The sequence below is a fragment of the Drosophila serrata genome, unplaced genomic scaffold (genome assembly GCF_035046125.1).
Source record: "Drosophila serrata isolate PLE 108 unplaced genomic scaffold, ASM3504612v1 contig_2, whole genome shotgun sequence".
NCBI lineage: Eukaryota > Metazoa > Arthropoda > Insecta > Diptera > Drosophilidae > Drosophila > Drosophila serrata.
In genome coordinates, this window is record NW_028256900.1 from 398677 (window position 1) to 421526 (window position 22850).

At 52.8% G+C, this 22850-nt stretch overlaps 6 protein-coding genes across 8 annotated transcripts; 3 read left to right on the plus strand and 3 right to left on the minus strand.

Moving 5' to 3' along the window:
* Positions 1 to 46: 46 nt before the first annotated feature.
* On the minus strand, positions 47 to 1036 carry mRpL46 (mitochondrial ribosomal protein L46). The gene has a single exon (XM_020944356.2). The coding sequence runs from the start codon at positions 913 to 915 to the stop codon at positions 133 to 135; it is 783 nt and encodes a 260-aa protein (XP_020800015.2). The 5' UTR covers positions 916 to 1036; the 3' UTR covers positions 47 to 132.
* A 78-nt stretch (positions 1037 to 1114) lies between these two features.
* On the plus strand, positions 1115 to 1440 carry LOC110177578 (U6 snRNA-associated Sm-like protein LSm8). The gene has a single exon (XM_020944357.1). The coding sequence runs from the start codon at positions 1115 to 1117 to the stop codon at positions 1400 to 1402; it is 288 nt and encodes a 95-aa protein (XP_020800016.1). The 3' UTR covers positions 1403 to 1440.
* PolD2 (DNA polymerase delta subunit 2) lies at positions 1431 to 2780 on the minus strand. Its single transcript, XM_020944355.2, has one exon. It carries the CDS (start codon positions 2778 to 2780, stop codon positions 1485 to 1487), a length of 1296 nt encoding a protein of 431 aa, XP_020800014.2. The 3' UTR covers positions 1431 to 1484.
* A 335-nt stretch (positions 2781 to 3115) lies between these two features.
* Positions 3116 to 6668, plus strand: LOC110177584 (uncharacterized). 2 transcript variants are annotated; one of them, XR_015270602.1, is made up of 4 exons: positions 3116 to 4288; positions 4352 to 4684; positions 4749 to 5863; positions 6568 to 6668. XR_015270602.1 is itself a non-coding variant. In XM_020944368.2 (3 exons), exons 1-3 carry the CDS (start codon positions 3478 to 3480, stop codon positions 5618 to 5620), a joined length of 2016 nt encoding a protein of 671 aa, XP_020800027.1. In that variant the 5' UTR covers positions 3116 to 3477; the 3' UTR covers positions 5621 to 6585. The 2 variants fall into 2 exon arrangements, 1 of the variants encoding a protein (XP_020800027.1); XM_020944368.2 differs by having other exon boundaries at positions 4749 to 6585.
* Positions 6669 to 6775: 107 nt separating this feature from the next.
* On the plus strand, positions 6776 to 19760 carry Dhc62B (Dynein heavy chain at 62B). Its single transcript, XM_020944363.2, has 10 exons — positions 6776 to 7957; positions 8043 to 8929; positions 8982 to 9162; positions 9224 to 11893; positions 11958 to 12272; positions 12336 to 12578; positions 12644 to 13735; positions 13804 to 17581; positions 17647 to 17966; positions 18023 to 19760. Exons 1-10 carry the CDS (start codon positions 6776 to 6778, stop codon positions 19250 to 19252), a joined length of 11898 nt encoding a protein of 3965 aa, XP_020800022.1. The 3' UTR covers positions 19253 to 19760.
* On the minus strand, positions 19749 to 22810 carry LOC110177583 (DDB1- and CUL4-associated factor 8). 2 transcript variants are annotated; one of them, XM_020944364.2, is made up of 6 exons: positions 22459 to 22810; positions 21770 to 22382; positions 20867 to 21718; positions 20659 to 20801; positions 20353 to 20593; positions 19749 to 20291 (listed from the first exon to the last, which is right to left on the minus strand). In XM_020944364.2, the coding sequence occupies exons 1-6, from the start codon at positions 22575 to 22577 to the stop codon at positions 19926 to 19928; spliced, it is 2334 nt and encodes a 777-aa protein (XP_020800023.2). In that variant the 5' UTR covers positions 22578 to 22810; the 3' UTR covers positions 19749 to 19925. The 2 variants fall into 2 exon arrangements, with proteins under 2 accessions (XP_020800023.2, XP_020800024.2); XM_020944365.2 differs by having other exon boundaries at positions 20867 to 21715; positions 22459 to 22771.
* Between the last annotated feature and the right edge of the window lie 40 nt (positions 22811 to 22850).

Here is a 22850-nt window from a genome sequence, read left to right on the forward strand (position 1 = left end):
AAGGGCTGATATGGAGTATAGTAATTAACGCATACCAAAATATTAATACATTTATACATATTTATTTGTGTAAGTTAACGATCTGGTATCATTCAAATATTCGCTAGGTATCAAAACAATTAATAATCACGATTATAGCAAGAACTTGTTAACGCTATCCGCATAGGCAGCATTCGACAGCTTTCCATTGAGGGCCTCCTTGGGCAGCCACTCGAACTTGGCCTGGTGGTTCTCCGCCGCCACCTGTCCAGATCGCAGTGAAGCCCGGTAGAATAAGACCTTGGCTCCGATGCTCTCCGTACGCTGATTAACAGGGTACTTGTACTTGTGGAAGCCCACAGGGGCATTGCCGTAGAAGAGCACCTGCAGATCCTGACCACACTGTTCCCGGAGGACGCGCTCCGCCGTCTGGCGCATGGTTTCGCCCTCCTGACGCTTTCCCTGGGGCAGGAGCAAGTGCTCCTGCTGGCCAAGCTTCTGCTGGACAAGCAGATAAAGCGTATGCTCTAGACAGCGGTCCGTGGAACTGGTCTTGTTCGCCTGGTCATCGGGCGTAGTGCGTGAGCCCAACTGGAACTTCTTTAGCTCCTCGACGTAGGCATCCTTCAAATCTTGCGCCGTTTGCTTCGCCCCGCTGTCCTCGAGGTCCACCTGCACCTTGCCCTTCTTAATCAACTCCGCCTGGACGATCTCCCGCTCGTGCTTCAGCTCGTGGTCGGACTTTAGACTGTTCTCGTACTCCACGCGCCACAGCATGTCCTGGAACTGCTTCTCCAGAGGATTGAGGCTCTTCGAGACCACGGGCAGCCGCTCAACGAGCACGCCGGCGTAAAGGTCCCATTTTTCGGGAGCAGCAGCAGTGGACTGTGTCCGTCGTAGTTCCCGGGCACCCACTTGCACAAACCGACGCAGCATTCTTTGGGTTTTAATACAATTTTTAAGTAAAATAAAATAAGAAAACCAGCACCGTTACATGAGCACCGGAAGGAACAGCTGTTCGCGATAGCAAACCATAGCGTCTATCGGAGTAGCTATCGTTATCGGAGGGCAGCGCGTCGCAGACTTTTCTCAATTTGTATTTCCCGGCGAATTATTTCTGAAAGGCTGCGCCACAATGTCCGGTTTGGAGTCGTACATCAACCACACAGTGTCCATCATCACGGCGGACGGACGGAACTTCATCGGGACGCTAAAGGGTTTCGACCAGACCATAAACATCATCATCGACGAGTGCCATGAGCGCGTCTTCTCCACGACGTCCGGGATCGAACAGATCGTCCTTGGGCTGCACATCATTCGCGGCGACAACATCGCGGTGATTGGACTGATAGACGAGACCATCGACTCCCGCCTGGATCTGGCCAACATCCGGGGCGAACCGCTGGGACCTGTGGTGCACTGAATAGGATAACGAATAAAACCAGAGACTCTCAGACTTAACAGGCATATATTTAGTTTCTTTAGATGTATCTTAATTGTGGCTCTCATTCTGCATCCACGTTAAAGTTGACCTGGCGACAGTCCAAGGTGTCCAAATCGACCACGGCCACGCTCTGTGTCCGGCTGAAGCTGGGCACGCACAACAGGCGCGTGCGCTTGCCGTCGGCGCCCTCGTGCAGTGCCGTCTCAAAGGACTCACAGTTGCCGGCAAAGTACACATGCGGACACTCACGGAGGATGAACGGGTCGCTGTCGATGTACGGGTAGCAGGCGAGGGTATCCGGCGCAGTGGGCGCTACATGGCCCCAGATGAGGGTGCAGCGCAGGGCTTCTAGAGCGGAATCCAACGAAGTGCTTCGCAGCAAATCGGATACATTCTGGCCCGAGGTTCCAACTACCATAGTCTCATCCAGGCGGCAGTTGTACGGATTAGTAACCGCATGAAAGGAGTTTAGTTGGCCGGCCTGCGGAAACATGCACTTGTGGAACGGCTGCTGCGGCAGCATGAAGTTGGCCGGGTCGTAGGCTCCCGGCATGATGTCCACAGGCAGGCTACGTGCCCACGAGGCAAACCACTGGTCCAGCTGAGCGACGGCCTGGACAGTGTCATTAGCATTGGCCTGGGTGCGAGCCACCTGCAGCGTGGGCACATGGGCCATGGCACTGGCTCGTACCGAGTTTCCTGCCACAACAAGTCGCACCATAGAGCTGGCTTCTTTTCCATTCCCCAGACTTCCGGCCAGCCAGTACTGGAAGAGGTTCAGGGCATCCGCAAAGGTATGGGATTGCAGCTGATCCAATCCGGAGACCAGCACAAGCAGTCGACAATGTTTTGCAGTTGCAAGCGGTTTCTGAGGTCCACCTTCATAGAATAGAATGTCCTCGACGTTAAAGAAGCCTTCGCTGTCGGTTCCACCGAGGACGGCGCACACAACGCCAGTGGCCATAAGCTGGCCCTTAAACTCTCCCTGGAGACGCACCCGCTGTAACTCGTCTTCCAGCACCACCTTGTCTTCGGGCTCAGAGTAGTTCTGCCGCGGCGGCTGCGGCGCAAGCTGGTTCTCCTCGGATATGTCCCTCAAGATGCTGGGCTTGTGCGCCTGGTGTTTGTAGATGGTGCCAATGAGGATGCAGTGAATGTCCTGTTCGCCTCGCAGCTCGCACAGCTTCTTAATGGGCTCCTGCTCTCCCCACTTCTTCTGGGCCAACGGCGTGAGAAGGCGAGTCATCTCGGCCAGGCGGTGGGCGTACAAGTGGCAAAACTGTTTCTGGTAGTCGTGACCCTTAAGCCGGTAGTGGCTGCTTAGATTCTCGTACTTGCTCTCCAGGCGGTGGGCCATGATTCCAGTGATATCTCTTCTTGGGAACCCGGGAATCTTTCAAGACGCTGCCACTTTTAAAGGCGCCAAACAACTGCAGTAAACACCTGCTACGACACACCGTGGGTAGATTTCATAATAAAATGGTTTGTTTGATTCTATCAACTTGTTCGGAAAAAATTTACTGCAAGTAATATTAAAGAAAAAAAGCTAATATATTTATGGTAAATAACAATGCAACTAGGGTACTTGTCAAGATTATTGTGTTAAGAACAAGATGTTATTTATAGAGCTTATCTATTTAGGGCTCACTGTACCCAGTACGTGACTATCGATATTCGATAATTCCACACCCCAATACAGCTGTTATCACATATCGGGAAGAAGAAGAAGCGAGTTGGCAGTGAACAGCGAAAAAGTGTTTGTGATTGTGGAAAAATTGTAAATTAAATGTGCGCAGGCGATGCATTTAGTGTGTGAACGCACTAAGGAGATGTGGGACTCTGCGACAAGCACCACCGGATCAGCCTGTCGCCTGCCAGTCGTCATCCAGTGCTGATTCGGGCGAGTGTTTCCAGGGCTCTTATTGATTTTTACGGTTTCTCCGACTGATACGCATTTTGCTGCATACCCAATCTCCCTTGAAACTGCGTCGCAGAAGGGACTAGCATGCCATAAGGGTGTTAACCGGAAGTGGAACATAGCTGCCAGCGGTGCCATGGGCGGCTCCGTAAGTCAGGTATTCCGCTCGGGATCGGCGCTTCTCTCGCATCGCGATGGCAAACTGTCGAAGGCCACTGAGGAGACCATCCAGACGCTGTTCGACATTCTGCGCGCCAACCCAAAGGTGTCGATGCAGACGCTCGAGAGCCTGCTCATCCAGATACCCAAGAACGAGAACATCCTGGCCATGCACGACGACTATGGCTACAACATCCTGCAGCGCAGCGTTGGTCTCAATCATATAGATCTCACCAAGTGGCTCCTGCACCGCCACCGGCCAGATGTGAACCGGTCGCCCTGCTCTCTGCCGCTGCACATAGCTACCTTGCGCGGCTACGAGGAGTGCGTGGAACTGCTTCTCCGCCACGGAGCCCGCATTGACGTGGACACACGGATGTGCTTTCCAGGAGCTCACACCCGCAACTGCGAGGAGAGCGGCAAGTGGCACAACAACGTGGACGATGTCAGTGAGCGGCTGAACACGAAGCTCCAGAACGCCCTGTACTACGCCATCGACGGCGATCAGTACAATGTGCTCAGCCTGCTTACCCAGAAGATGGAGGAGCCTTGGATTCCCTTTCGGGTGAAGAAGCCCTTGCTGCACCTAGCCTGCGAGCGCGGTGCTTGGAACTGCGTCCAGCAGTTGGTCGTCACGCGGTCCGAGGAGATCAATCTCATTATGGACGAGTATTATCCAATTCACCATGCCGTGTTGCACGACGGCCGCTTCCTTGAGCTGCTCATCCATCAGGGCGCTGTCACCACGGTGCGGACCTGCACCCAACAGATGACCCTGCTGCATGTGGGTAAGTGTCTACTCGAATGAAGCAGCAAACAGAAACTTTTAACTCATAATAAATCATCTTTAGTTATCTTTGCCGCTCGCAAATCGGCAGAGGACACGTTAGCCACCCTTCGCATTCTGCTGGAGCGTGGCTGCAAGGAGCTTATCAATGCACCCGATTCGCTGGGCAACACCCCTCTGCATGCTTTGATCGTACGTTATGCTCTGGAGGAGGCCCGCTACGGCTACGACAAGTGGAGCAAATGGGACGTGCTGCACCTGGTGCGATTTCTGCTCCAAAACGGAGCCAAACAGTCGATCAATCAGGCTGGGAACAGTGCCATGGCCTGCGTGTTTCGCCATCTGCGTGACTGGGAGGTCTGCTACGAGTTGCTGAACATGCTCATAAAGGAGGATGGTAAGCAGTAGGGATCCAAAACTAATTTAATGCTTATAATTAATCGAACTTGTTCTTGCTGTAGGCGATCCCAACATCGTGGGCCGGGATGGATCCGTACCCATAATGGTGCTGCTAGTGCCGCTCATTAATAAGGATCACCTGCATCACTTTACGCACTCCATGAAGGTTTGCTATCTTAATTGCATTCGCATGCTGCTGCAGCATGGAGCCAATCCCAATTGCTCCTACCGCGCCAACCTAAAACCGCTGCACGTGCTTGTGTTTACAGTAAGCGAAAACTTTACGCTTAACTGCGACGCTCAGAAGCGCACCAACTTCGACTTCATAAAGAACATACTGCTGCTGCTGCTGCAGCACGGCCTGGACTGCAACAAGACATATCAGCACATTCTGCAGGCGGTGATGGATATGGTGCAGAATGTGCGCACCTGTCACGACATGGAGTGCGTCTACGAACTAACGCTGACGCTTATCCAGTATGGGGCCGATCCCAACATCGTTCTGAGCGGTAAGACGACGCCGGGTATTGCCATCTTCTCCAGCGAGCTGGCCACATTCCGCAGCTCGTTTCGCACCAACTCGTGCTACCTGCTGTTCTATTACATCATTTTGATCACTAAGAAGGAGTTCATTCTGGCGGACCCGCTTGCGATATACACGCGCGTCATTCATCTCTTCTACCTTACCATGGAACACGAGCCACTCTTTAATTGCCTGAAATCTCTGCACAATTTTTACGTGGCCCAAGTGCCCAGCAAGAAGACAGAGCAACTGATAGCCCTGATCTCGTCCCTCTACCGACGGCCACGCAGTTTAAAGGAGCTCTCCCGCTGGACCATATACGAAGCGATGAATCGCAAGGTGGCCCAGAACATCAATCGGCTGAACCTGCCGGGTCAGCTCAAGGACTATGTGCTGCAGTTCGAGAGGTAGCGAGTGGAGGAAGAGGACCAATGAATCCCAACCGTCACCGCGGCGAACTAGAGTCAATCACTTACCAACTGTTGCCCCCAAGGCTATGTACTGTTTAATATGCATATTTACCTACTCGGGCCAGTTCCGGGCAACAGTATCGAGGAATTTACTATTGTTATTCAGCTTCAGTCAACACACGATCTTTTTAGATTCGCTTACACGTTTTATCCCTGGATTCTCGCTGATTTTAAACCAGAGTTGGTAAGCGTTCAACCGTTTTAATTATTTCAATTCTCAGACAGCGACCGAACAGACAACTTAAAAGAGTCTAACGGTCGGTGTTGCGTCTTTGTTTAAAAGACAAAATGCCTAACATTTTGAAAATGGAGCGTGGACTTTGAGTTTCGAATTTGATTGAAACGAAAACCAACCTTGCGAGCTCTGATTTAAACACTTGTTTTAAGATCCGCTTTCATATTGTGTCCTTAAGGTTCTCGCTGATTTTAAACCGAAGGAACGACGAGAAACCAATGGCAATATTGTCAAATCAAACACACGCGCAATTTCTTTGATACGAATCTATATACTACTATATACATTGTGAGGCAGGAGTGGCCGCTCATCTATGTTTTTTGTAATTATCTATACGTACAACTTTTTTGAACTGTCTGTAATGCGCTTTACGCTCCATGGTATATACGCACGCACCCGCCTCCAGCAAAACAAACCCTAGAGTCCCGATCCCTTCTCATATGTTATAGGAAATAAACTTAAGGCTGTTTTTTTGACAAACATTTCGGGTGTTTTAGAATATTGTATATTCGGCCGAGACGATATGTTATTATTATTGTAACTATTATTGCAATTATTATTATTATATATTGTTGCTAAACCGTTGTTAATCTCTGTTAATCTGTAATGTCATTTTCAATCGAATTGGTGAACGCTATCGATCAATAAATAAGCATGAACTTTCACATCAATCCAGCAAGTAGCAGTTTCCAGGTCATCGAACCCCCAGGATATCTCTACCACAGAAAAAAAAAAAAAACAAAAAACAAACAAACTCAACAAAACACAACAAGTTGCCTTAGCAACAACCACAAGGCAACCAAAAGGAAATTGGAAATTCGGAAAATAACAAACGACCGACTCCAGTGAGGAGGCTCCACCATGTACAGCCGCAAGCTGGAGCGGATGCACCGCCCGGCGTCGGACATCACCAAGTATGACAACGAGCCCTACATGAAGAACCCCCTGCTGAAGTTCCGCATAAGCGAGGTGCACGAGCGGCGCCACTTCCAGTTCCTCAAGCAGAAGGCGGCGGATGTAAAGGTGCGTGTGGCACGACAGCACTGGCAGCCAGAACCGGATATGCGCCTCCTACCGCAGTCCCACTATGAGGACAATTTGCGACGCGAGGTGCGAAAGATTGTGGTGCCGCCGATGCTGAAGCGTACAGAAGCCAAGATTCTCAGCTTCGCTTCGGAGAGGCTCAAGAACAAGTATCCGGAGCTGGTGAAGGCCTACATGAAGGATGTTCACGCGGAGTTCAATCGTTTGATGAAAGTCTACAGCATGAAGAACATCCTACGCCACCCGGAGTTCCCCGACGAGGATCCCTCCCAGTTCGAGCTGCCGCGTGCCGACGTCAATACACGGCGACCTGGGCGTACGCAAAACTACAGCAACTTTCTGGAGAACCGTCGGCGTATCGCACAGAAGCTGCTCATCCTGCAGCTACCGCTTCGGGCCATCCTTAACCTGTCCGTCGGTGAGCTGCCTAACTTGGCCTGCATCTTCAACTACGTGCTGGCCACGGGCGCCATGCAGCAGCAGTTGGGTCTGGGCGGCCGAGAGGCGCTCGCCCACAAGTTTTATCGCAAGTATATCCAGAACCAGTTGGACAAGGTGAACACCTTCATGCGTTGGGTCTGGTATCCCAAGATCGTCGCCGTGTTGCGCAAGCTGTTGCGCAAGCGCGTAATGCCAATGAGCACCTGGAAGCGGGCCTGGGACGCCATGGAGGGCCTGATGAATCGCGAGATGACCAACATGAAAATTCGCACCTTCGAGGAGATGTACCGCATGTGTAGCCATCCGCGCACCATGCCCATGCTGCGCATGTCCTTGGAGTGGTCCGAGTTCTCGGGCGATCTGGACATTCGACCCAATGTGTGGAGCGTCATGCGTACCTTTGCCGAAATTGCTACTGAGATCTCAATGGTGGGATACAGGATGGAGCCGCTGCAGCCTCAGGTGCAGACATTGACTTCGATGGCCATGTACGCCAAGGTGAACGATTACCTCAAGATTGAGATGAACGAGAACTATCTCAAGGATGTTATCAATAAGGTGGGTGTATTTTGAAGGTTTTCTATTAAAATCTTAAATTTAGATCGTAAAGAGCTTAGCTATAAATCCAATTCCCAATTCTCAGGTCCAGGACATAATCATGAACACATATGCGGAGGTAAACAAGTATATCGAGGACTTCCGCAGTAAGTACTACGAGCTATATTCGTGGCAGGAGCGCGACGCCCTCAACCAATTCCTGGCCGAGCCGCATGAGTTCGAGGAGTATTTTGCCCGGATCGACAAGTACTACGAGTTCATCAATATGCTGCGTAGCGAACCAGGGACCGAGTACTTTGTCATGGCCGTCATCCACAACGAGCCAGCCATAATTGGTCTACGCACCCTGGCCGAGAACCTGATCACAGAGATTACCACGATCATCATACAGGAGCACATTAAAGCCGAGGTGGAGATCTGTGACGAGTTCGAGAAGATTAAGTACCGGGCGCTAGAGATACCCAAGTCGACGGAGGAGTTGCTCGAGAGTGCGGACTACATGATCCATGTGAAGAAGGACAAGATTGCCGAACTGACCGACCGCATTCAGTACTGCCTGCAGGTGGGCACCAACATTGTCGAGCTGACCGAGATGTCGAAGTACCACTTCGATCTGACCATCAAGACGATCAATTGGATCAAGGACATCAACGATATCTGCGATTATAATGCATCGCAGCAGGAGCAGTATAAATTTACCTTTGAGGAGCATCTTCAGGAGGTCATCAAGAAGCTGAACACCGACATCGAGGAGCTGCTGCCCAAGATGGCGGTCATTGACGACATGAGTCGGCCGGACAAATTCCGTGACAGCTACATAATCCTTCAGAACTTTATCGATCAGCTGAAAACCTTTGACGACTATGTGGCATGGATCAACAAGGAGGAGAAGCTCTTCAAGATTGCTCAAACCATGTATCCCACGCTGGAGGTCATCAAGACGTTCGTGTATCCATTCGCCGAGCTCATGAAGTGAGTATGCGAGCCCTTAGAGAGATAGTTTCCCTACTATTCCTATTCCTAGGTGCTGCATTGATTGGCAGCGATATTTGAACGTGTGGAACGACGGACCCTTCGAGTACCTAGAGCCGCAGTTTGTGGAGACCACCACGGACAACTACCTAAAGGAGTTCCAGAAGAATCAGAAGTACTACAGGGTCAAGATAAAGCAGGATCTCATCGACAATCCCGTGTGCAAGTTCAAGGTGAGCTACAAATGCACACAGCGAAGTCATCATGGGATGATAATACTTTCCACTCGCGCAGGGTCAAACGGAAGATCCCGATCCAGCCAAGCATCCGGTGCCGCTGCGGCTCTGCACTTCGATGATCCAGTCTATCAAGGACTTCACCACCGGAGTCTTCATCGTGAATACCATGTGCAATCCAGCGCTGAGGAAGCGCCACTGGAAGGAAATGTCTGATATAGCTGGCTTTGACGTTACCCCTGATGCAGGCACCACGCTGCGCAAGATCCTCAACTCGGGCCTGGACCCAATCCTAGACCAGTTCGAGATCATTAGCATTGGGGCCAACAAAGAGCTGCAGCTGTGGAACGCGCTACAAGCCATGATCAAAGAGTGGGAGACCAGAGCTTTCCCCTATGGCCCATACAAGGAGACGGGCGTGCAGATTCTGAGCAGCCTGGACGACATCCAGGCCCTGCTGGACGACCATATCCTCAAAACGCTGGCCATGCGTGGCTCCGCCTTCATGAAGCCGTGCGAGGAGGAAGTGCGTGCGTGGTATGAGAAGATCATGCGCGTTAATGAAACACTGGACCAGTGGGGCAAGGTGCAGGCCAACTACCTGTATCTGCTGCCTATCTTCTCTTCGAAAGACATCGTGGCCCAGATGCCCGAGGAGGGTCGGCTCTTCACCATCGTGGAGCAGACGTACACCCGGAACATGGGCCTGGTGCTTCGCCAGCCGTTGGTGATGGAAACGGCACCTGTTGCCGGACTGCTCGAGTCCCTGCAAAAGGCCAACGAGCTACTGGAGGACATAGCCACTGGCGTGAGCAACTATCTGGAGAAGAAGCGCCTCTACTTCCCGCGATTCTTCTTCCTGGCCAACGACGAGATGTTGGAAATCCTCTCTGAAACGAAGGATCCGTTACGTGTACTGCCGCATCTAAGCAAGTGCTTTGAGGGAATTAGCAGCCTGCAATTCGATTCGGCCAAGAATGTGCTGGCCATGTTGAGCAGCGACAAGGAGTCGATTGACTTCATAGACCAAGTCTCAACGGCGGCAGCCGGCGGCAGTGTGGAGAAGTGGCTCATCGGCGTGGAGGACGAGATGCTAAAGGCGGTGCGCTACCAGAATGAGCTCTCCTTCGCCCACTACCCGAAGGTGAAGCGGCACGAGTGGGTGCTGGAGTGGCCCCAGATGACAGTTCTGGCTATCTCCCAGGTATACTGGGCCTCTCGTGTCCATAGCTGCCTGCGTCGCACCGTTGGCGGAAACCAGATCGTCATGCAGAACTTCTTCCAAGAGTTGGCTAAGGAGCTGACCGACGTTGTGACCCTGGTCCGGTCACCGAAGATCAGCAACCTCAACAGAATCACAATCAAGTCGCTGATTGTGATCGATGTGCACGCCAAGGACGTGACGGAGGAGCTGATCCGGCTGAAGATCAGCAGCGAGTTCGATTTCCAGTGGCTGGCCCAGATGCGGTACTACTGGGAGGATGATAAGACCTGGGTGCGGATCATCAATGCCACAGTTCCGTTCGCCAACGAGTATTTGGGAAACTCGGACCGCCTGGTGATTACACCGCTGACGGATCGCTGCTACCGCACCCTGGTGGGTGCCTACCAGCTGCACTTGAACGGAGCTCCCGAGGGACCAGCGGGAACTGGCAAGACGGAGACCACCAAGGATCTGGCCAAGGCACTGGCCGTGCAGTGCAAGGTGTTCAACTGCTCCGATGGTCTGGATTACAAGGCCATGGGCAAATTCTTCAAGGGACTGGCCTCGTGCGGCGCCTGGGCCTGCTTTGATGAGTTCAATCGTATCGAACTGGAGGTGCTCTCAGTGGTGGCTCAGCAGATTCTGCTCATTATCCAGGCGGTGCGCGGCCACGTGGCCAAGTTCATGTTCGAGGGTACCGAGCTGACCCTAAATCCCGCTTGCTACGTCTGCATCACTATGAATCCCGGCTATGCGGGCCGTTCGGAGCTTCCCGACAATCTGAAGGTGCTTTTCCGTTCGGTGGCTATGATGGTGCCGGACTACGCCATGATTGGAGAGATCTCGCTATATTCGTACGGCTTTGTGGATGCCCGCAAGCTGGCAGTGAAAATTGTGACCACGTACCGGCTATGCTCGGAGCAGCTGTCCAGCCAGAACCACTACGATTACGGCATGCGAGCCGTGAAGACGGTGCTCTCCGCCTGCGGCAACATAAAGAAGCAGTTCCCTGACGAGGTCGAGGACATTCTGCTGCTGCGCAGTCTGATCGACGTTAACCTGCCCAAGTTCCTGTCGTTCGATGTACCGCTGTTCGAGGGCATCATCTCGGACATTTTTCCGGGCATCAAGTTGCCGCACATTGACTACAGTCTGGTGGAGGAGGAGTTCAAACGGGTCTGCGCGGAGGAGGTGCTGGAACCGGCGACTAGCTTCCTCACCAAAGTCATCCAGACTTACGAGATGATCATCGTTCGACATGGTTTCATGCTGGTGGGCGAGCCACTGGCGGGCAAGTCTAAAACACTGCAAGTGCTCGCCAAGGTCATGTCAGCGCTAAAGATCAAGGCGCCGCATAAGAGCAGCTACTTCCAGCACGTTCAGATGGGCATAATGAATCCTAAATCCATTACCATGAACCAGCTGTATGGCTCCTTCGATCCTATCTCATACGAGTGGACTGACGGCCTGGTGGCAAAGATTTTCCGCGACTTTGCCATGACGCCAACACCGGACAGGAAGTGGGTAAGTCCTGTATCATGGTTTTAATAAGGATTACGTTTAATCTCTACATTTACCACCTTTTCAGGTAATCTTTGACGGCCCCGTGGATGCTGTGTGGATCGAGAACATGAACACTGTGCTGGACGATAATAAAAAGCTGTGCCTGACCAGCGGCGAAGTGATAACCATGACTCACGAGATGTCGATGGTGTTCGAGGTGATGGATCTGTCGCAGGCCTCGCCGGCCACCGTGTCCCGTTGCGGCATGATTTACATGGAGCCCTCCACACTCGGATGGCGGGCCTTCGCCAATAGCTGGCTTAAGAAGGCGGATCCCCGGTGGGCGGACGAGGAGGGCGTGGAATATGTGCTGGCACTGCTTTCCTGGCTCCTGGTGCCTGTGAGTATTGATCAGTAACTCGGTCTTCTAAAGCTATACCATGTTATTGGCTCTTCCTTACAGTGCCAAACCTTCATCCGGCGGACTTGCAGTCAGTTTGTCAAGCCCGGAGAGTTCAATTGCTTGCTGACCACCTTCGATCTCTTCGACATGCAGATCGCAGAGGCTATCGAGGAGAACCCAGAGGACTATCAGAAGTACTTGGTGAGCTACTTCCAGGCCGCCATCCTGTTTGCTTTGGTCTGGGGAGTGGGTGGAGTGCTGGACACTGCTTCCAGGGAAAAGTTCGACCTCTTCTTGAGAAAGGTATTTTAGATATAATATATTTTTAGATTTTCCAGAATTGTTATTGACTTTTTAATTACCCTAAGCTTTGGGATAATGATGACGCACCGCTACCAGATCCGTTGGGCAAGATGGAGATAACCCCGCCCTCCGAGGGTCAGCTGGTCGACTATGTGTTCATGTATAAGCAGCGCGGAGCATGGCGTTATTGGCCCGATCTGGCCAAGCGAATGGACGTGGAGGAGACAAAGACGGGCGTGATTGTGCCAACGGTGGACACGGCCCGCTACGTCCACTTACTAAAGATGCACGTGGAGCATAAGAAGCGGATGCTGTTGGTGGGGCCCACGGGAACTGGAAAAACAGTCTACATACAGAACTATCTGATGAACAAGCTAGACAAGGAGGTGTACGAAACGGGCTTCATCACCTTTACCGTGATGATCTCGGCCAATCAGTGCCAGGAGCTGCTCATCTCCAAGCTGCAGAAGTGGAAGCGTGGCATCTACGGTCCGCCCAAGGGTATGCAGAGTGTGCTCTTCGTGGACGATATGAATATGCCGGTAAAGGAGGTATACGGGGCCCAGCCTCCGCTGGAGCTCCTCCGCCAGTTCTTTGACTACGGCCACGTCTACGATCTTCGCGACAGCTCCAAAGTCTACATCCACAACGTGCTGATTATAGCCGCTTGTGGTCTCCCCGGCGGCAGTCGCCAGGATGTCTACGCCCGCTTCCTGAACCACTTTAATGTCTACTCGATCAACACGTTCAGCGATGACAGCATGTTCCGGATATTCCTTAATGTGGCTCTAAATGGCTTCCGACGATCTGGCCACGGTCAGGATGTATTCGTCGTTACCAACCAGATAGTGACTGCCACGCAGAGCATCTACAAGAGCGTGCAGTCCGAGATCCGAGCAACGCCCGCGAAGTCCCACTACATCTTCAATCTGCGTGATATCTCGCGCGTGGTGACAGGCTGCACGCTGGTGCGGAAGGAGTCCGTTTCCGACAAGAAGATCTTTGTTCGTGTCTGGTATCATGAGGCAATGCGGGTCTTCTATGATCGTCTCGTGGACGACACCGACCGCAGATGGATGTTTGACAAGCTGAATGAGTGCCTCAAATCCAGTTTTAAAGACAAGGTGGAGACTGTCTTCGAGCGCTATTGTGTGCAGGTGAGTGTGTTCAACTAACCTCTTGGCAATTAAATCTTCACATTTAACAACATTTGCTGCTTTTCCAGGTCAAGGACGAGCAGGTCTTCACAATGGAAGCGGCCACCAGTATCTTCTTCGGTATGTACTTTGACGAGGACAGCGTGCCGGATGAGCGGCGCTACGAGGAGGTACCTAGCCCAGATGTCTTTCTTAACTTGGCACTGGCGAGCCTGGCAGACTACAACTCGACGCGCCGCTCGAAGATGGATATCACCCTATTCACGTTCGCCCTGCAGCATTTGAATCGCATATGCCGTATTATTTCCATTCAGGGAGCCAGTGCCTTGCTTATTGGCTTGGGCGGTTCGGGACGCCAATCCTTGACCAAACTGGCCACCAATATGGTCCAGACGTCGTTCTTTCAGCCGGAGATCACCAAGAATTATGGGGCCAACGAATGGCACGACGACATCAAGGCTATCCTTAAGGAGGCCGGCGGAATGAACAAGCACACCACCTTCCTTATCACCGAAAATCAGATTAAGATGGAGCTCTTTCTGCAGGACATCGACTGCCTGCTCAATCAGGGCGAGGTGCCCAACATCTTTCCGATCGACGAGAAGCAGGAGGTGCTGGAGATGGTGCGCCTGGCTGCCCAGGGGGGCAACCGCAACATCGACGTCTCGGCGCTGCAAGTCTTCTCCTTCTTCGTGGAACGCTGCAAGCAGAAACTGCACATCGTCCTCAGCTTCTCGCCCATCGGAGATGCTCTGAGGACGCGGGTGCGCTTGTATCCCTCGCTGGTGAATTGCTGCACCATTGACTGGTACGACAGCTGGCCGGAGGAGGCATTGCAGATGATAGCCAAGATGTCCCTGGTCGACGTTAACGTGCCCAACGAGGACATCAAGCTGGCCATCATGGACACCTGCCAGTACTTCCATACGACGGCGGCGCGAGTCACGCGTTCCTTCTGCCAGATGTCTGGGCGCCACATCTACCAGACCAACGCCTCCTTCATCGAGCTGATCCGCTCCTTCCAAACCCTTATTGAACGCAAGCAGAGCGAGACGATGCTTGCCAAGATGCGTTACATTGGCGGCTTGGACACGCTGGCACAGGCAGCAGCTGCCATATCGATTATGCAAAGGGATCTCAACGCCCTGCAGCCCAAACTGGTGGCCCTTGCGGAGGCCTCACGTAAAATGATGCTGGAAATCAACAAGGAGACGCTGGCTGCCAGTGCCGCCGCCGAGCAGGTGAAGCGCGACGAGGAGGTGGCCTCCGTGCAGGCCGAGGCCGCACAGGTGCTGAAGCACGACTGCGAGCGGGATCTGGCCAAGGCCATACCCGTCCTGGAAGACGCTCTAAGCGCCTTAAACACCTTGAAGCCAGCGGACATAACGCTAGTTAAGTCGATGAAGAATCCGCCACCTGTTATCAAGCTCGTGATGGCCGCTGTCTGCGTGATCAAGGGGATTCCGGCAGAACGCATCCCAGATCCTGCCAGTGGAAAGATGGTGCAGGACTATTGGGGGCCTAGTAAGCGTCTGTTGGGTGAGATGAACTTCCTGCCGGCTCTGAAAGAATTCGACAAGGACAACATTCCGCCAGACATCATGAAGCGCATACGTAAGGAGTTTATACCAAACAAGGACTTCGATCCCAAGGTTGTGGCCAAGGCGTCGAGTGCCGCCAAGGGTCTGTGTCAATGGATCATCGCCATGGACATGTACGATGAGGTGGCCAAGGTGGTGGCACCCAAAAAGGCCAAGCTAGCCGGAGCGGAAAAGGAGTACGCCGACACCATGGAGTTCCTTGCTGAGAAAAGAGCCCTGGCGCTGGCCCTCGAGGAGAAGGTGGCTCAGCTGAACATCGAGTTGGACAAGGCCAATGAGGAGATGCAGAAGACGGAGGAGCACGCCGAGAACTGTCGCAACAAACTGCTGCGAGCCGAGGCCCTCATCGGCGGATTGGGCGGAGAGAAGTCACGCTGGAACAAAGCGGCGGAGGATCTGCAGGAGCTGTATGATCATTTGCCCGGCGACGTGCTCATCTCCTGCGGCATCATCGCCTACCTGTCGGCAGTGAATCTCCAGTACCGCAGCGATTGTGTCAACGACTGGTTTAAGAAGGTCACCGAACTGAAGATTCCCTGCTCCGAGAAGTACTCCATCACGAACGTACTGGGTCTGGAGGTCACCATCCAGAACTGGCAGCTGGACGGCCTGCCCAACGACGATTTCTCCACTGAGAACGCCATCATCTCGTCAAACTCCAGTCGTTATAGCTTGTTCATTGATCCGCAGGCGCAGGCCAACAACTGGCTGAAGAACATGGAGCGAAAGAACCGGCTTAACTGCGTCAAGTTCAACCAGGGCAACTACATGAAGGTCATAGCGGAGGCCCTTGAGTATGGTACGCCGGTGATTATCGAGAACGTGCAGGAAGAGCTGGAGGTGCCGCTGGATCCCATCCTGATGCATCAGACCTTCTTACAGGGCGGCGTCAAGCACATCAGCCTGGGCGAGACAGTTGTTCCGGTCAACCCGAACTTTCGCCTGTACATGACCTGCAACCTGCGGAACCCGCACTTCCTCCCGGAAACCTTCAATAAGGTGACGGTCATCAACTTTGCGCTTACCCAAAATGCTCTTATGGACCAGCTGCTCAGCATAGTGGTGGCCAAGGAGCGACCCGATCTGCAAGAGCTGCGCATTATGCTCACCACAGAAGCGGCCGCCAATAAGGGAGCTCTGCGGGATGCGGAGAACATGATACTGAAGACGCTGAGCGCCGGTGGGGACATTCTGGAGAACGAGGCGGCCATCCAGATATTGGCAGAGTCTAAGGGTCTGTCCAAGGACATTGTGGAGAAGCAGGAGGCCGCCAAGGAGACCTCGGCCAAGATCGAGGCTTTCCGGCTCAACTACAAGCCCGTGGCCGTGCACTCCTCCATCCTGTATTACTCGATCACGGATCTGCCGAACATCGATCCCATGTACCAGTTCTCCCTGAACTGGTATATCAACCTCTACATGTACTCCATTGAGACGGCCAACAAGTCCAAGGACCTGCCCCGCCGCATTAAGTTCCTAGTGGACGGCTTCACACGTAATCTATACAACAACGTCTGCCGCTCGATCTTTGAGAAGGACAAGCTGCTCTTCTCCTTCATCCTCACTGCCCGCATCATGCTGGGCACTGGCCAGGTTGAGATGCGACATTTCGCTCACCTGGTTACCAATGCCAAGGAGTCGACCAATTTACCGCCCAATCCCGATCCAAGCTGGATAACGGAGACCGTGTGGCTTAACGTGCTCCGACTGGAGGAACTCAAGGAGCTAAAGGGCATCGTGGCCCACTTCCAGAAAAACCTCTCCGCCTGGCAAGCGATCTACGACCATTCCTCACCGGAAACGGCACCGCTGCCGTCTCCGTGGCACGACAAGACCACCGCCTTTGAGAAGATGATTGTACTGAAGGCTCTTCGCCCGGACTCCGTCTTCCTGGCGGTGCGTATCTACATCGCACAGTGCATTGGCGAACAATACGTGACGCCGCCTGAGTTCGATATCTCGAAGTCGTACGCCGATTCCACAGCTCTGACACCGCTGGTGTTCATTCTGTCACCGGGAGCCGATCCCCTGGGCTCTCTGCTGGCCTTCGCCGAGAAGATGGGTCAGGAGGAGACGTTCCAGAGCATTTCACTGGGCCAGGGCCAGGGTCCGATAGCCACGGCGCTGATCAAGAACGCTCAGGAGATGGGCTATTGGGTTTGCTTGCAGAACTGCCATCTGGCTGCCTCATGGATGCCCTACCTTGAATATCTCTGGGAGAACATGGACACCTTCAACACCCAAGGTGAGTGCCACCGCAAGTTGCTTCTAGGAAAGTTTCTCCAGAGGATTTGTTTGATCTCATTTCAGCCAACTTCCGGATATGGCTGACGGCCTATCCCACGCCTCAGTTTCCGGTCACTATTCTCCAGAATGGCGTCAAGATGACCAATGAACCGCCTACCGGGCTCAAAGAGAACCTGATGCGTTCCTATAACTCGGAGCCCATTAATGACTATGAGTTCTATACTGGGTGCGCCAAGCAGGACCGAGCTTTTACCAGGCTGCTCTACGGAATCTGCTTCTTTCATGCTGTGGTCCAGGAACGTCGCAAGTACGGACCCTTGGGCTGGAACATTGCCTACGGATTCAATGAGTCCGATCTCCAAATTTCTGTGCTGCAGCTGAGCGTAAGTGGGGGTCGGGAGCGGTGTAGTAATCTTTAGTAATCTTCTCCAATCTTCAGATGCTATTGAACCAATACGAACATGTCCCCTACGATGCCATCTCGTATCTGACCAGCGAGTGCAACTACGGCGGCAGGGTAACGGACAACTGGGATCGGCGGGCCATAGTGACAATCCTGGCCGACTTTTGCAATGCTCAGGTGGTGGGGGACAATCGGTACAGGTTCGCCAGTGACGATCGTTACATTTTACCCAGGAAGACGGAGCACCGCGAGATCCTGCGCTATCTGGACGAGAATATACCTTCTTTGGCGCCGCCTGAGGTGTATGGGTTGCATGCCAATTCGGGAATCACCAGGGATATGCAAACGACCAAGACCCTGCTGGACTCGATGATCCTCCTGCTGGGCAGTGAGGCTGCTGGCTCCTCCGGAGCCGGCGTGAGTGTGGAGCAGGTCATACTAGACACGATCAAGCAGATAGAGCGCGAGATGCCACCGGACATGGATATTGAGGCGGCGGCAGAGAAATATCCAGTTGACTATAACGAGTCCATGAACACGGTGGTAGTCCAAGAGATGGAGCGCTTCTTCAAGCTGCAGAAGGAGATCCGTATCTCCTGCCGAGATCTGGCCATGGGCATCAAGGGCATACTCGTGATGACTCCGGACCTGGAGAACGTAATGACGGCCATGAAGTTCAACCGCATCCCTACCAAGTGGATGTCCAAGTCGTATCCGTGCCTAAAACCACTCGGCTCCTATGTCCAGGATCTGTACAAGCGGCTTAACTGGCTGCACGACTGGCACCATCGTGGGAAGCCGCCCACATTCTGGCTGTCCGGGTTCTTCTTCACCCAGGCCTTCCTCACCGGCGCCATGCAGAACTTTGCACGCAAGTACAAGATCCCCATCGACACTCTGACCTTTGACTACGATGTGCTCAAGGTGGAGACGAAGACATCGCCGCCGGATGACGGCGTATACTGCAACGGCCTTTACCTGGAGGGCGCCCGCTGGGAATGGCGCGAGAATACGCTAGTGGAGCAATTCCCCAAGGTGCTCGTCTACGCTATGCCCGTGATCTTCTTCCGTCCGGTGCCCATCCTAGAGCTAACCGAGGGCTCGCGCTACAAATGTCCGCTCTACAAGACCGGCGAGCGCAAGGGCACACTCTCCACGACGGGTCACTCCACGAACTATGTTGTCCCGCTGCTGCTGAATACCCATGCCAAGCCCTCGCACTGGGTCAAGCGCAGCGTGGCTCTCATTTGCCAGACCAATGACTGATCCCATGGACCCTGATCCCTGTATGTAATCAATTCAATGAGGGGAACTCTTTTTTTTTTGGTTTAAGCCATACGGTTATTAAAATAGATGATTATATTTATAAAATTTGTACATTTTGCAAATAACAAGAGAACATCATTGTTTTTTGCTCAACTGCCGACTCTCAAGCCAAGCGCTATCCATAGGTGCAACTGAAAGAGTAAAAAATTATCAGAACAACAAAAAAAGAAATTGTGTTACCCCAATCTTTACCACATTCATGATAGTTTGAATATCCAGTATTTTCAAAAGTATTACAATTACTATATTACTTGTATACGATTTCTAATTTGAATCTATTTATATTTACAGCCTTGCTGGGTATTATAATTTTATTTCAGAGATATTCTGAGCGAAATGGATCGATACCCAATGATCCAATTACAAACTGCAAAGAAATTCAAGCTTTCTTTATTATTTATTATAGTTTGTGATTCTTTTAAATAAATACAGCAAATTTGTCATCTCAGTGGGTGTTTATTAAACCATTTTAAAAATTAATATATGCGCACTTATGTGTTACACGATTAAAAATTCACAGCTTCAGAAACGCTTTCAATCGAACAAAAGGTGGACCGAGGACGCTGGGCTTTAGAAGCTGCATCCACGGCGGGGTCTTTGGAGACACACAGCATCACTGCGTGCGGCAACGCAGCGTGTCCAAGGCAGCAGCGGCGGCTTCTCCGTGACCATTTGTGTCGTCGGAACTGCTGCTGCTACTGCGGCGCCGCTGCTGTTGCGAGGCCGGATGAGAAGGGCTGGAGTCGTTGCTAGTGGTAGTGCTGCTGCTGTTATCGCCGTGATGTTGCTGGCGGGCGTCGTGATGGACCTCCTGCTCTTGCTCGGAATGTCGAGCACGCCGATTTCTACGGGGGCCTGGACTGGACTCCAGGAACTGACGGATAAAGTATTGGAACTGATTGATGTTAAAGTCGGTGTCCACTACATTGCGACGGAAATTACGCTGCAGTAGTTGCTTCAGTTTGTCGGCATCAGGGACCTTTTTTGTGAAAGGAAATCGTTGGCATAATCTTAGTTTAAAAAATGTATACAAAACATACGTTCCCAGGTCCGTTTGGCGTCCAGATCTTGACCTTATGCTCCAGGCCCGAGGTACCTAGTACTGGCATCCAAGGGTGCGGCTCCAGACAGTTAACCACACCGGCATGGTCCCCCTTCATGAAGTTAACGATCGCTGCGCTGTTCTTCTCCCAGAAGAAAATGTTGCCGCAGTCGCTGCCACTGACAATATACTCGGATCGGGAGCCAAAGAAGTTTACGCCCTTGATGGTTCGACTGTTGCTGTGGGACAAAACCAGAAAGCATGTAGTGCTAGTTAAAGTGCAAGAGCAAGTGGCGTAACTTACACATGACCCTCGTAACAGTGCAGGGTCTCGCCATCCGTGTAGTTGCGGCTGTCGTACAGATAGATGCCCGCATCGCTGTAGGAGGCCAGGATCTCGCTGCCACTGTGGTTGTAAACGGCACAGGTAATCTGCGTGATCTTGGTCTGGGCACGAACGAGAAGAAAATACAGATTAAACTGGCCTTGCCTGGGGCGCGTCACATGCTCACTTCCTTAAGTTGCCGCGGGGTCATCTCATGGATGGGATTCGTAAGCTTACGCTTGTCATACACCCGCAAATTGTCGTCCGACCCGCTAACGCAGAACTCCGGCGCAAACGGATGGTGCGCGATACTGAACAGCCGCACCCGGTCTCTCTGTCTGCCGCCACGATCATTCCGGCTACGATGGACGCAGCGCGTCATTGTGGTGGCTTCGGTGCTCGTGCGCAGATCAAAGTGCTTGATGGCCCCATCTTCGCCAGCACTCATCACCTCATGGCGACTGAGCGGAACGACAACGATCTTGTGCACCGCATCCGAGTGCGAGTAGAGGCGCGTAGGCTTGGTAACACCCCCAGAGGGCGGGACAACGGCCCGACGCACTTGCCCATCCCGGCTTGCGGAGACAATGTCCAAGCAGCCGGCGCTGTCAATGAACTTAGTCTGGAAGATATTCATGCTGTGACCGGACCGGAACTTATGCCGCGGCTCGTTTTTCGCCCAGTCCCAGACGATAATATTAAGGTCATCGGACCCGGAGCACAACAAGTCACCGGAGCGATTAAAGTTGAGGCAGTTGACACAACCCGAGTGCTGAGACATCTCGTGGAGTAGCGACATCTGCTCAACCACCAGACGGGAGCCGTAGTAGCCCTGCGCAAAGCTCAGCGTTGAAGTATGACCGCCACGCCAACCAATCCGGTTGATGATGTTGTGCTCGCGCTGCATCAGCTCCTGGACGCTGGTCCAGCTGTACGTAGGCTTGCACTTGCACATCACCTCAGTGACGGCCATGTTGATGGTCGCACGATCGGCAGCGTTGGGCTCCATGTCGTGGAACTCTACACCGTCGTCCTCCTGCTAATAGTGACTTTTAATAAGGTATATTCGCTTCATTGGTCTTCTGCTCACCTCGATGGTTGACTGGCTATCGGTGGAGAAGTCGTAGCGACGCCAGATGGCATCACTGTTGCTGGAAGAACTGGAAGAAATGGAATTTGCATTATCCACTTCTTGGGCTGCCTCTTCCACCTCGCTCTCTGCGTCAGCAGGCTCTAGCAGCGGCGCCGCCTCTGCTGGATCGTTGGAATCACTGCTATCGCTACTAGAGTCGGTAACCGTGGCCAACAGCTCCACGCTAAAGCGGCGATAGGACCGTGTGCGCGGGATATTGCGCTGGTTGAACCGCGGCCACGTGTCTGTGGCAGTCTCATCCAGTGCCACCACCGGCTGCTGCTCCGCCAGCACCTCCTCCTCCTCATCATCGCTATCGGTGGTGGTGGCACTGCAAGTGTGGCTTCTCTTGTTGTTGGCCAGCACGGCAACGGCGGCCTCTGACGATAACTGACACATCTGGTAAGAGGGACCTGCCACCTCTTCCTTTGGAACAGCCTCTGGCTGTTCCTGCTTATCCTCAGATGCCTTTGCCTGCTCCTTGCGCATCATGTCGCCCTTATCGTCATTATTATTGTTGTTACCGCCGCTGTCCAGTACGGAATCTTCTGCGCTGACAGGTTTCTCATCGCTTTGGTTTACAACCCAGAGAAAAAAATCAATTGGTTATCCAAGCCGAAGAAGAAGAGCTTGCACATGCCACTTACCCAATCCGATGTGCCTCTGCTTCGACATGTCCGCTCGTGTCGCCGGAGTCCGCATTGCGGCGCTGACGCTTGCGGGCGGACGCCGCCCCATTGGCCACACTGTCCTCGTCCACGTCCATCGATGCTGGTTGCGGCACGGGTTAGTGAGATCTGTGGCTGTGCCTGTGTAGGTGTGCTGGCTGTGGTTCGTGCTCTTGCCCTGCCGCTCCGCTTTCCTAAAAATTTATCCGTGTACGCAGTTGTTTACGTTCTAAGTTAAGTCCAAAACGGAAGTGATGGCACTTGCTGTCGCAGCTTTGGCCGATAGTCCGATAAATTGAACGCGCGCCTTGGAGCGGTTTTAAAAATACATAGGTTCGCGATCTCTCTGCTAGTTTTGTTTTGGTTAGGGG